This window comes from Molothrus aeneus, chromosome 3 (assembly GCF_037042795.1).
Source record: "Molothrus aeneus isolate 106 chromosome 3, BPBGC_Maene_1.0, whole genome shotgun sequence".
Taxonomy (NCBI): Eukaryota; Metazoa; Chordata; class Aves; order Passeriformes; family Icteridae; genus Molothrus; species Molothrus aeneus.
The window spans coordinates 104,368,986-104,382,842 of NC_089648.1; the positions used below are offsets into that span (position 1 = coordinate 104,368,986).

At 34.0% G+C, this 13,857-nt stretch overlaps 1 protein-coding gene across 1 annotated transcript in view; it reads right to left on the reverse strand.

Moving 5' to 3' along the window:
* Positions 1–13,857, reverse strand: part of ASCC3 (activating signal cointegrator 1 complex subunit 3) — a 251,664-nt gene that overhangs the window by 145,043 nt on the left and 92,764 nt on the right. Inside the window, exons 12-13 of the mRNA XM_066547531.1 lie at positions 3,284–3,460; positions 97–168 (exon numbers count right to left, since the gene is read on the reverse strand). Of these exons, the coding sequence (XP_066403628.1) occupies positions 97–168; positions 3,284–3,460 (249 nt within the window). The remainder of the gene's footprint in view (positions 1–96; positions 169–3,283; positions 3,461–13,857) is intronic.

Here is a 13,857-nt window from a genome sequence, read left to right on the forward strand (position 1 = left end):
AAGTGACATATAAAAGCATAATTCTCAATACATCCCTGTGATGATTTAAATTTTTTATGTATGTTCTGAATGTAAAGTAAACTAAAAAATAGATACCTGGTGTCCAGCCATTATTTGCTTCAGTACACTTTCATAACATACTTCATCCATATGATTCAGCTGCTGCACCTGAAAAAGAAACATCACATCCATATTAAAATAATTTCTATCTTTACAGATTATCTACTATGTATCAAGCAATTTAGAGTGATCCATGAAAAATAAATTTGATTATGCCATTAAATTTACAGTATATCAATTCCCATTCCAACAATAGCATTTTAGTTTTAAACTCAGAAATAAAACATAAAGTATGAGTAAGGGCAGTTAAGACAAAATTTATTATGTGACTTTGCTGGTGTTTTTAAATGACCAAAGAGAAGTAACCCAGTTCTTTAATTTATCTGTTTCATATTAGGCAATCTTACTTCTACAAGATTTTGAGGAAATATCAATTTAATATATCTTATCTAGAATTAAGGGTTTCTATTTGGCATATAAAAATAGTTTTTACATTGCATGCATATATATTTTTCTATATCCAGAAAATTACTGATAGTTTTTTTGCCATATGAGATTTCTTCATAGCTGGGTCATGCACAGAGAACATTGTAAGTACCATGTAGAGAGTTTCCAATTATAGATAAATAAAATGTTTAAGGAATATTCCAGTTGAAATAAAGAATATTGTTCAATCTAAAGATTTTTTTCTATTTCTTTAATGTATTACAATGTAAAGAGCATATATCTACTTGAATGCACTTCAGTATTAACGTTGCAACAAATCAAAATAACTAAATAAAGTCCAATATCATAGCAATAATTCCATTCTTCATTTGTGCATTTGTGTCTTACAACCAAATTGTTCTGGCACAAAGAAATGTTCTACATAAGCAAAGCAGGTACATATTTCAAAATGGAAATTTAATACTGGGACTTAATACTAGAATAGATGAAAGTTCAAAAACAAAGCTTTAAAACAGCTTTATAGGTAAGAGAACATTTGTCTTCCAAACAGTACAAATATAGTAATAAAAAAATAAGAAAATATGGGCATGTGTGCTAAAGACAAGTACTCAGTCTAATTATTCTTAAATTGAGAAGTCAGCATTTTACCAAATATTTTTTTTTCAAATAATAGCAAGTGAAAATCATTAAGGAGAAACTGACAAGAGCAGTGCATGAAGACACATGAACATATATACATACATACACATACCATAAAATTAACTTTACATATTCTTCACATTTATACCTATAGACAAAAACATAAGCATACCTAAAGAAAGAGAACTGATATTAAAGAAAAATATCTGACATTAACATCTGACATCAGACCTTGATTGAACAAGTCAAACCTTAGTCTTGGTGCCATATGCTCCAAGAATTTCAACACAGAGAGTTTTAAGAGCTTATCTGGATAACTTCTATGCATAATAAATACATCATGCTGTCCTTGCCTTTGAAAGCTTGCCTACAGTTTGCACGTGGCTCTGTAAATTGATAATCGGTTCCAAAATTTGGGGGAGGTTTTTTTTGGATGCAGGATTTCAGCAAACTGTGGCAAAGCCTTTACCTAAAGTAAGTAAAAGTGAGTCTTCTATCTCCTGCAACTCATTAGTGCCTATGGACACAGCACTGACTGCACTTGCTGATGGTCTGCAATAAAAGCTTTTGATCGTGGACTTTCTTACATTGCTTTCCTCCTCTCATCAAGACCACAAGGATGTTGATATTGGCAATAATTAGGCAGCTTCAGTATTAGTATTATCCTGAATACAATCCTTTTTCAAAGGAGCTTAATACTTAATACTTCTATTGTCTGCTTGCTGTAAAATGTATTATCTTGATTGTAAAATATTTTTTGCTATGTGAAATTGTAATGACAATCTTCTGAAAAATAAAAGAATATCTCCTGACTGTAGTATTATCAAAACAGGTATTTACATTTCAGAATAACTATTACCTCCTAATATTTCCTCATCTCCTTATGCTTCTTTGGAAAATTACTGTTTTTAAATAATTTCAAATTTTAGGAGATTTATTTATAGCTTTGATTTTTTGAATCCTAAATGCATTCTAAAGTGAGTTGGAAGAAAGGGAGTATTTTCTCTTTTCTTACTATATAGAGAAGATAAACTAAATATTAGAGTCAAGTAGCAGTAAAAGATGAATTGAAAGTAACAGCAAGTAAGAGTGAAGGTATTAAAAGCAATTAATGAAGACTAAAATATGCAAATAATGGTAAGCACCATATGGCAAACTAGTCTTATGCATATAGATTTGAAACATATCCCCACAATTGTAAAATAAATTCCTCTCCTGCACTGCAGATGGAATGACTACTGAAATAACCTAGTAAGAAAGGCAATATCCATTTTTACAAAAACTAAATAAAATGCTATGATTGATTAAGCCACGAAATTAACTTCTGATTGAAAATGTCTTGATTTCTATTAATTTAAATCACATGTGAACAATATTTTTTGAAAAGTTTAACTACATAAACTTTAATTATAAGATAATGAGATGCATGGGAAATCTATGTAAAGTGTTTGTATAAATTCCTGTATTTAAAGAATACAGGAATTTACACATCAAGTGTCACTGTACTAATGATTTTTAATAAGAATATTATACCTGACTATTTGTCTTAATGCTTCCCAAAATGAGCAATAGCACAAAGAGTAAAGAAGCTTATTTAGGGGTTACTTTAAATACAGTTTCTATCAAATATGTACATATGATAATTAATGGCTTAGCATGCTAAGGTTTTCATCAGTAACTTTAGTATTAATGCATGTGTATATATATGTATATATTCCCATTAAAAAATTTAGTATTTTTCTTATGGCATTCCTTATGCATCCTTACAGCCAAATAAGATGCACCACATGGAAACCTGCAATGCAAGAGGCAGAATAATCAGCTGCTAATATGACTCTGCAGTTGAAGGTGATGATTTCTTCTTCACCAAGCAAGATTTAGCAGTGAAGAAGAGGCAATGCAAAGTTAAATAACTTTGTATCCAACTGCAACAAGGCCTGCTTACAAGTATGGTAAACTGAAGAAAGAAGATTCTTAAAGCACCTCTCAATTATGTACATCTTTATACCAAAGAAAATATGCTTCAAAAAACACCTGTAGTATAATAAACAAGTACCCCATGCACATATATACATGAAGCATGGTCAAAAAGAGACCACAAACAGCAACCCTTTCTCAGGCATTCACAATTCCTTACCTTGTTGGTTGTCTTGATCCCTATAAAGGTTTGTCCCAGAGGTACGGGTCGGAAACGGCCATCAAAGTAGAATAATCCAATGTAGGGATTGACGTGCAGAAATGTAGCAACATCAAGATAATTGGGTAATGTGGCTGAAAGGCCCAAAATCCTAATCATGCTTTGAGTAGATTCAACCTATTAAAAAATCATAAAAACTGTAAATTTTCCAAGTGTTGTAAGCCAAGGAATCAAGCAGAGAGTTTTAAAACATCCCTTATAAAACATTAATGTGAAAGAAACAGATAACACTTGCTACAAAAGGTGAACAATACATGTGAGTTGGTGATTATCCTGTATTGAAGAAACCAGTGCATTCTGCAATTCCATCAAATCTTGCTTATTCATCTTTCTATTTTATTGTACTTTTGCCCTCCAAAAAGTGAGCTAGTCATTAACTGACATGGAGGAACAATAGCAGAAAACTGGCTTTGTTAAGAAGTCCAATTTATAAGCAAAACTGTGACACTGATTTGGTCTTTTCTTCCTTACTCCACATCAGACCACTGTTCTGGAAAGAAAAAGGAATTTAATTTGTGCCACTCCTCCATCTTAGTTTTTTGTTTCCACTACTCTCTTAGACAATGTATTCTAGTTCTCTGTAACTGGCATTTTATTCTAATTTCTCCTTTTTAAAAATCTTTAATTCCTCAAATGTTTGGTTTACATGCCTTCTCATTTAATAAGGGACAGAAATGGTGCTTTACAACTAAATGTTCTGTTCCATACAAGAGCCTGCATATTATATGTATTTTCAGGTAATTTTCAAAAAGAATGAAAGCACACAGAAGACCTGAATGAAAAAAGTACACAAAAATTTTCCCATTTCCTTCTGGAACATTAGGAGCTGCGTAGGCTGGCTCACAACTAGCATAATTACTTAAAACCAGAGTTCACAGTAATTTTATTATAAAGCCTTTTTAGACACTGTAACTGAAGCCACATATAACGTTCTCAACTAGTCTCAAATGGGTGAATGTCTCAAGATGAGTAAGGCTGGTAAATTCCACCTGGCTAAATCCTATTCAAAAAATATGAGGTTTTACTTAGATTTTGATTTACTCACCTGTTTTGAGTTCAAGTGAAAGGAATGCAATTAAAACAGTTAAATTAAAAGTTTTCAAAATAGATGATTAAAAAGTAAACGGAGAGCATTCTCAAGGAAGACAAAATAATACCACACCATAACTCAGACCTGAAGAATAGGAAGCACACCAAAATATTAAACTAAATCTTAAAATGAACCACGGACCCAAACACCACAGACCAAATAAACCGCTACATTGCCTGGTAACAGAAATGTTCTATGGCAAAATTCTGGACACTAAAACTGTGGCTGCAAACAAATTAATGACACAGAAAAGCTGCAGACGCATTTTGCACTTGCACATGAGCAGTTTTCCAAAGCAAAGCTCCATGTACAATAAAATATGATATGTAAATGCAAGCTAGGAAAAATGAGATTTCATTTTCTGAAGTCTTCCATCTACAGGGAACAAAAGCAGTGTTTAAGAGCACAAAGAAGTTTTCTCACTTCTTATACAACTTTTTTTGGCTGGATTATGTGATGACCTAAGGGCTACAGCCATCATCAAGCACATAGTTCTGAGGTGTTTGAGGTTTGGGGTTTTTTTGAGAGGTAGAGGAGGTGTGTAGGGTGGGTTGTTTCCTCCTTTTTCTGTTTGGGTTTTTCTGGTTTTGGCATGGTCCCATGGAGTGCCACATCCTTCTGCACTGACCTTAGTGTCTGCAGTGCTGTTTCCCATGTTTTTTCCCTCCCATCTGCTACACTGTTTTTACCCTTTCTTAGCCATGCTTTACCAGAGGCGCCACCACCTCTGGCTGGTCGGAGCCCCCTGTAAGTGGCCACATCTGGCTCGCTGAGCCACGGCCATCCCTCCCCACAGTCACACTGCAGCCAACACCTGGGCACCTGTGGGGCAAAGCTCTTCATTTACTCAGTGCTTATACACTCTATTTTTAAGCTTGGATCTGTAAGCACAATTACCACTTGCTGATATATGTACCCTGTAGATTGTTCACAATTGCCTAATAAGTACAGCAATCTTAAAGTGTAACTGAGCTCCCATCTGGAAAACATTACTTGATTTTGCTAAATTCAATAACAATATTTTTTTTTCAAATCTCCTAAGAGCCTGAAAGCACTAGTTTGAAAGTATGCTGGCTTCCATCTGAAGGCAAGAAAGCATTTCAAGTATTTAAAGTATTTAAACAATTAACAAGAACATTGCTTAATTACCATGGACATATGTATTTTTACAGCAATTAAATGTAAGATGTTTTTTCAAAGATTTCTTTTAAAATAAAAACAGTGCCTAGAGAACAGTTACAATTTCCTGAGAGTTGCCACTTTCAAAACCAAAGTAAAACAAAGAAGCCACTTCATGTCGCTGACCTGGCAGGTGACCCTGGAGCTAAGGATCTTTTTGAGTACCCTGAATTAACATTCCACATGACAACTGAAGCTGACAGCTAACACAAGCAAGTAATTAAGATTATTAATATATTTAGAGCACATTTTTTAAACTCCTTCCACTAGACCAGGTTGTTCAGAGCCCCAGCACTACAAGAGATAGGACATCCACATCTCTGGGAAACTTATTCCAATGCCTCATTCCCTACACAGTCAAGAACATCTTCCTAATATCTAAACAAAACCCACACTTAGTTTAAAGCCAATCCCCCTTGTCTTATCACTACTTGCCCTTGTAACAAGTCCCTCTTCAGCTTTCTTTTAAGTGCCCTTCAGGTTCTGAAAGGTAGTAAGATGACCCAGGTGCCTTTGTTTATTGAGGCTGAACACTCCCAGTTCTCACAGCCTTTTCCCAAGGGGAAGGTACTCCATCCCTCTAATCATCTTAATAAGACTCTAAATCATTCCATCAATTTCCTTAAGATCTTCTGAGGCCATGAAAACAAAAAAAATCTTTATTTTTTTACAATCTACTTTCGTATTTGCTCACCAAAAATATATAAAATTTATATAAATATATAAAATAAGATGCAAAAAGAGGGACACTTACACTAAAATAAAAAATGTATCAAAACAATCCTTCAAATTATTTTATGTCCAGATCAAATTCAAACCTATGTGTTTAGTTTATGCACATCATTGCATACTGATAGAAAACAAGGGGCTTTCATTCTTTTAATTATACATGGCAATATAAAACCAGCAGTGACTAAAACTGTGCTAAGCTTAAAAAATAAAAAAACAGGACTACCTGAATATGCAACTGTAACACGATTTATTTTTTGCATTCTCTCTGTGATTATAATTCAGTTTCAACTATGTATCTATTATTCATCTATCCAAGCACTACAGAAATTTGATTTTCCATAATGGCTTATAGAATTCCATCACATTTTTATAACAGAGTTCTCTGCATACATTTTTTGACTACTTTTCTGACTTCTCCTTGAAGACCAAGCACTAACATATTTTGCTCTTAGGTGCTTCTAAAGAACAATAAGCCTTGAAAGTGTACAGATGCCTTTTGTAAATACAGATCATTCAAAAATTAGTATTTTTCAACTACTGGATCACTTATTATTTGATCCTAGAACTCCCAACTAGAGATTATGCCTTCATATACAAGAAACCATGAACCCACAGCCTTTCCCTGAAATGGCAGTAGAAATTACTGATAACACAATTAGGATGACAAAGTTTTCTGTTTACATTGCGTATTGGAGGCTGGTGGTAGGCAGCTAAGTGCCTTTTCTTCACTACTGAAGCTCAGCCTCTAACATTTCATTCTTTATATGTGTTTAATTATCCCAGTAAAATAATAAGCACCATTTGAAACTTAGGAGGCTTTCCTTGAAAACCTGAACTGACACAGTATTTGCACACCAGGTTCTTTAAAAGCCTTACTATGTTTTACTGGTTTGATGTCACGCTGGAAACGAGAAATAAAACTGACATTGCTATATTTAATTGACATGTTTAACTAGTATATCTAATTCAGAAACATTCTTGATGGCATGTGGAGAATTGACAGCATTCACAGAACACAATTACCACACCATGAAATTCCATGTATGCAGAAAAAATAATCAGAAGATAGCTATCCCAGTATCGATTTCCACGCAAGCATCATCTGCGTTTACGCTGTAAATGATGAAGGATCAGGTATGGGAAGTGCCTCTCTGGATTGTAAATTGATCACAGCAGGATCATTTCCTTCTAATAGGTTTTTAGATTTGCATATCGCTACATTACAGCCGCCACTTGAGAGCATACAGTGTGTGCATAGAGATACTCTTTTATCTGACTTCTAAAGTTCTTCCTGAACTTTTTGATCTTGGCAGCCTTCCCATTTCCATATATTAAAATATCACATTCACAGAATGAATTACAATCAAGCTGGAAATCGTACCTCTGATTGTTCAACTTGAGCACAGAATTAAGCGCAGCAGACAAGTTTACACATTTTAATCTTTGAAGAATTGTCTGCTGGTTAGAAATTAATCTGATATTCAGATGACCCAGGATCAGTTCAACACTCCCTCTGCAGTCAGTCTTTATGCCCTTCAGATGTACACTAAAGACAGGATACTCAGAAAATTAGACACAAGCATGTCTCAGCTTTTAGTGCAGATGTGCAAGAAGATGAACCTTAAATTAGGTCCCCTGTTCAGTGGTAGTAATAATGAAGTACTACATATGGGGGTTCACATTAGTTATTAGTTGGATACTATCCTACACACAGAACGCATCACAGGATCTGTGCTCTTGATCTAAAACAAAGGAGAAAAAGAAATGGAAAAAGAATTGAGTAGGGCTCAGAACATTAAAAAAGAAATAAAAATTAATGCTTTAAAATTATTAAGCAGGAAGTTTGTTAGAATATTTCATCAGTGTTTATTTGTTTATTGCTTGCTAGTAATGAAAGAGTTAAATTGTCAATAAGTCCACATAGGTGCAGTTGTCTAGTTTTAAGAACAGAAATGGAAAAAACCAGTGAAATTGCAAAACCTAAGTACATAGTAAAAATGCAATTACTAATACAGTTTTGAAGATTCTATATAGGACGTTATCTACAACTCACTCTGCACAGAATGCATTTGTTACTAGGCAACCATCTAGTTAAGTAATTTTATTAGTTTTACTCTGCATCCAATGAACCCTGAAAATACTGCGATCTCAGTCCTCCATTTAGAATATACTTTAAAATCTAGAGGTACTGAAAAAATGTAACCACACAGAAAGCACCATCAGAAGCCATATTATTCTCCCTCGGCTAAATATTAGGTATGCATTACTTTGTCTTAAGAAATGACATTTTGCATATATCTATTAAGAGATTTCTATACCTGGCACAGTGTCAGTTTTTCCCGACTGACAGAATGCCTTTTCATGCTCTGCTTACTGTTTTGTTTCCTAAACTAAGAAACAAAAAATATCTCTGAACCTTTCTACAAATTAGTTTCACTGCTTTACCATAATATGAAAGACCACAAAATGTATGACAATCACTATTACATTTTAAACTCCACAGGTGTGTCACTAAACTGGAAAACAGTAACCTATCAGTAATAAAAAATGAGATGCAGAATGACTTCCTGACATCCCTTCCATGCACAATAAGAGAAAAGCTTCTGAAAATTAATCAAAATGTCTGATACATAACATTTTCCAAACAATGGAGATTAGATTTTATTTCAAAAAAGTAGTTTTTAAAAAGTAATTTTTTACACAACAAAAGATAACAAGATAGACTCATGTAAGATTCCTTAGACATACGGCTGCACGACATACTGCCTAAAAATAGCATCACAGAGTAGCAAGAAAACATGTATTAAATTTATCACAAGCTGATGAACTGACAGATTTTAAAAGAACTTATAATTGAAAAATAGCCATTAAAAAGGGATTCCTCTAATTGCTTTTTAAGCCCAACTCTACTCAATAATTTTATTGATGATATGCAGTACAAAACAAGAAAGTGTTAGTAACAAGAAAGGCAGTGGATTGGCAGAATTAATATAACTGATGTGTGTCTCAGCCATACAGATAAATCTAGGCTGATAGCCCCATTCAAACTAAATTTCTTTTCACTTAGCTCATTCTATAACATGCCATAGCTGCAAAATGAAACACTGTTCTCAGGAAACATTCTTACATCAATGAGCTAATCCTGCAGCAGCTATTAAGAGGTTTGTCTGAGGATTTAACAAACAAGTACCTGAATGCAAGCTCTGAAGATGTGTGAACAAATTAAATACATGCAGTTCTTAAAGGTAGGTATAAAAGGGATAGAAATGCATAATTGAAGGGAATCTCTCTACCTCTGTATCTGCCAGAACCAAACTAACACAAAAGTTTTATCTATATCCAGTTCTGCTGACATGTTTTACAAATACAATCGTGAATATAGGAAAGTCTAGTGAAAAGAGGCCTCACAACACTAGAGTTTGAAGTGGAAAAATTATTGCAGGAGGCTTCAGTAACCTTGTTTGGTTTATCCTTTAATAAAAGATGCTAGGTAACTTGGTTAGTTTATATGTGGAATATCAAAGAGACAAAAGACTAATAGAAGTCACTTCAGAGAGAACTGAAGAACCCAATGAAATGCCACTGTCATTCTAGTCCCAAAAAGACCCTTATAAGAACTACAGGGGGCCACCATTTCATAAAAGATAGATATAAGCAGCTGGTTTTATGTCATTGGCTATCAATCTTGACCTTTTTTTTAAACTGATCAAATTATCAAAGCCAAGAATGGGATTCCAAGCACATAAAAATTCCTAATTTGATAACAAGTAGACATTTGGCTTTGGGTGAGAGACATCTGAACTTGTTTGCCAATGATCTCTACTAAGAGGTAAAAGAGTGAACGAAAGGGACAGAAAAAAATAGGTAGAGGAAATAATAAGGCACTACAGATATTGAAAATGCAAAGAAAAACCAAAGAAAACTACATTACAACTGAAAGGAAAAGCTCCTTAAATAGGGGAGCATGAGCAAAGGAAGCTCAGAAAGGAAACATGAGAATTTCCAGGGGAAGAAGAGCTCACACATCTTGTGACCACTGCAGTCAAAGCTGCCTTTGATCTTCACTTCCCCAACAAGCTCCTCCTTTCTTGATGAGTAAAAGGTGCAGCACAGCACCTCTGCTTGTGGAGTCCTCTGTTGCCTGGAGGAGGTCTTTCTCATCAATGTATTCCAGGAATCTCTTCTATTCCTTGTACTGCTGTGTTAGCCCATCTATACTAAATTTGTTGATCTAATACAAAGACATAAAGCAACGGAATCTTTAACTTGAAAAATGAGACAGTTCTGAGAACAATATTTGTATGTCTAAGATGGCAGCTTTGGTATCCCAAAATCTGAGAAAGCTTTTAATATGGATTTTCTTTTATTAAATTTATCATTCACACATTGAGAACAGGTATCAAAACTTGTATATAACTCAAGTGTAGTTTTCAGTATGCTTTTTTTGTGAAAAAATACCCATAAGCATCAAGGAAGTAATCAAAATCTCTGAATAATTATAACAAAATACTTCAGTGGCCTGTAAAAACTGTAAATTTTTTTCTTTCAAGCTAATAACCTTAGTATATTACAGTAGTGTGGAAAGTTTGATTAAAAAGTTTAAGCATTTCAGTTTTACATCTGCATTATGCTCTGGACTAAAACTTTAAACATCAAAGCTATAAATTGGATTCAAATAAGTTGTTTGATGTTATACCTACAGTATATAACAGAGCTCAGAGCAATTTTCCCACCAAAATGTTTAGCAAAGTCAATTTAAATCACTTGCAAAAACATTCTCTAAAATTTGAAAAGTGCAAACATGCACAAATATGCCCTTCATTCTGCTATGAGTAAAACTGTCAGCAATTCCAATATATACACTCCTTCCAGGTTTAAATAAAACCTAATTCTAAAAAATGCCATAAGTTAAAACGAGCGTGTTAAAGTCTTACAGTAAGTGGTGTGACTCAGTGCTCATCCGGGGGAAACTACATCAATCATTCAAGTATTTTGAGGTACAAATTAGGACAGACCTGTGAATGCATCAGGATATTCCTGCTTTAAGAATGCATTTGGATAGCTGTATTTTTACCTCATATCAATACAGATCTCAAAACATATTTTTCTTGCACAGTTGTAGGCCCAAGTATCTAGTTGAATACTAGATTTCTTGAATACTAGAATTCTTAAGAAGACAAAACCCCAATCCACTGTCTTTTTTTTCTGTTGTACACCATCTAATCACAATAGCCCTCATACCTCCAATTAAACAAGAGATGCTAAGTCTCTAAGACAGGAAAAAAAACCCTGCAAAAGGTAAAAGGCACTACACTGTACATCCTGACCTGCACAGCAATCATGACATTGTCTCATATACAAGCTAGGGAAGTATGATTCAGATGGAACTTCAGGTACATGCATTATTAGAGTTGTTATTAGTGATTTATGGAAAAGGCTGAAGTAGTATTCAAGAAATTTATCATGGTTCTGTTCTAGAAGTGATAAAAGAAATGACTGTTCCAGGTCAGATCAAAAATTATACTGTTTGAATGCACTGTCTCCTGCAGGAGCCAAAAGTGACAGTACAGAAAGTGGGAAAATGTCAATGATATTTACCAGAATAGATCTCAGTTACTACAGCCTCCAGTTCTGATCTAGTGACTACTGCTCTGCAATGGATTTTGTTTTGAATTACTTGTCCCTCCACTACAAATGAAGAGAAAATAGTCAATATTTTGGATGTCTGAAACCAGTATACAAATCAGGTAATTGATTTCAGCAGTTATAACAGTGTTGTAATTGACATAAGGACATTTCAGATTAATATTGTCCTTGGGGTACTTTTTGTTTTTCAAGAAGTGAACAATTACTCTTACTTCCTGTGTGCATGAATACTGAACAAGTATGATATTTCTATAGATATCAATGAAAAGTAAGTTCTATAACTACTTTCAGGAAAGTTGGAGAGGAGATTGAAATCACTAAAGACAGAAGGACATTCTCCAGGGATGGGCTAAATATCCTGGCTTTTTTTCATGCTCCAGGGGCATTTATGAATTTATACCAAAATACATAAAATTATGTATGGAATTATGGGCAAGGAACAAAACCAAGAAAATGCAACAATGTATTTATTTTCCTCACAAAGTAATATTAAAACATTAGGTGTGATTTTTTTTACACTTTGAGCATATATAACAGTATTTTCACTAAATTCCAGGAAAATTCTTCTGAAATCAGATACATTATGTTATCTTTATTGACTGCAAAAAAGTTCCAGTAACTTCATAGCTGTGGATGTATACTGCAAACTTCATAGAACTATGCCTGCAAGCTCAGATGCTGAAGTATAACATTTCAGTGTAATTTTAAGAAGTTATTATTATTATTTGTTTTCATATTAAAAAAACAAAACAACTTTACAAAACATCTCCTGTTTCTTTGTCCCTGGGCTCTCTGGGAAGCTTGCCATTTGAAATATTTTTGTCAGCGATTGTTTCCTACAGCAGAATTCCAAAAAATTCTAAAAGTAATTTTGCTTTCTTTCTAACTGTGAGTTTTTTCAGTGTACCTTTATACTGTAAATTTTCCCTCTCTTAAGCTACCTACTTGTAAAGATACATATGGGTCTCCGTTACTGTCTTTCTTATCAAATTAGAATAAATAAGGTGGTGAGATGGTCAGTTTCAAAACTTGTATATTGCTTTATTTCCCAACTGTTCCCTTAAGGAAGGGTTACAACTGGGTAGCTTCAGCTCCAGATGAATTAAATTCCAACTTGGTAGGTAAAACAAACCTTGAAATCCTAGGAGATTAAAACACCCTTTTTTAAAAGAGCTATTTTTGTAAATGAGTGCTGAAGCAAGATACTGCTGTTTTACATTAAATGCACTAAAGATAGGATTCAGTACCCAAAACATAACTGCCTCAGATTTTATGTTCCCTAAGTTACCTACACAGGCTTGACAGACACAAAAGGGAAGGATATAAGGGAGATTTGTGTCCAAACAAAGCAGAAATGGAATGCCAAGTTGAGTAATGTAGGACGGATAAAATGGCTCTCAACATCTATTTCGGACAGCTGAAGCCTATCTTACAAGTCTCACAAAATTTCACAGTAAGAAATGAATAAATCTTGCAATCTGACATGAAGAAAATGATTATCATGGTCACTGCTAAAATCTGAGATGGTTTACTATAAAGACACCTAAGGAAAAACAAGGTTATCAAAACCATTTAAGAAAGAAAATACAACATCAAACAGCTCAAGTTTAGCACCTTTAAGGTACTCGGAATTTTCTTCTAAAAAATTGTTACTTATATTGTTCTTTACACAGGAAGTTTACACTTGCTGTACCACATTAGAGCAGACATTCATTTCATTCTGTTCTTAGCAGGGTTGGAATCAGATGATTCAAAAAGCCTTAACAAGGTTAGTGTAGCCTTACCAAGGAAAAAAAGCATCTTGAAAGCTAAAATGCTTTAAATATTTAATACGCTACAAAGAGAGCCATAAAAACACCCGTTTCAT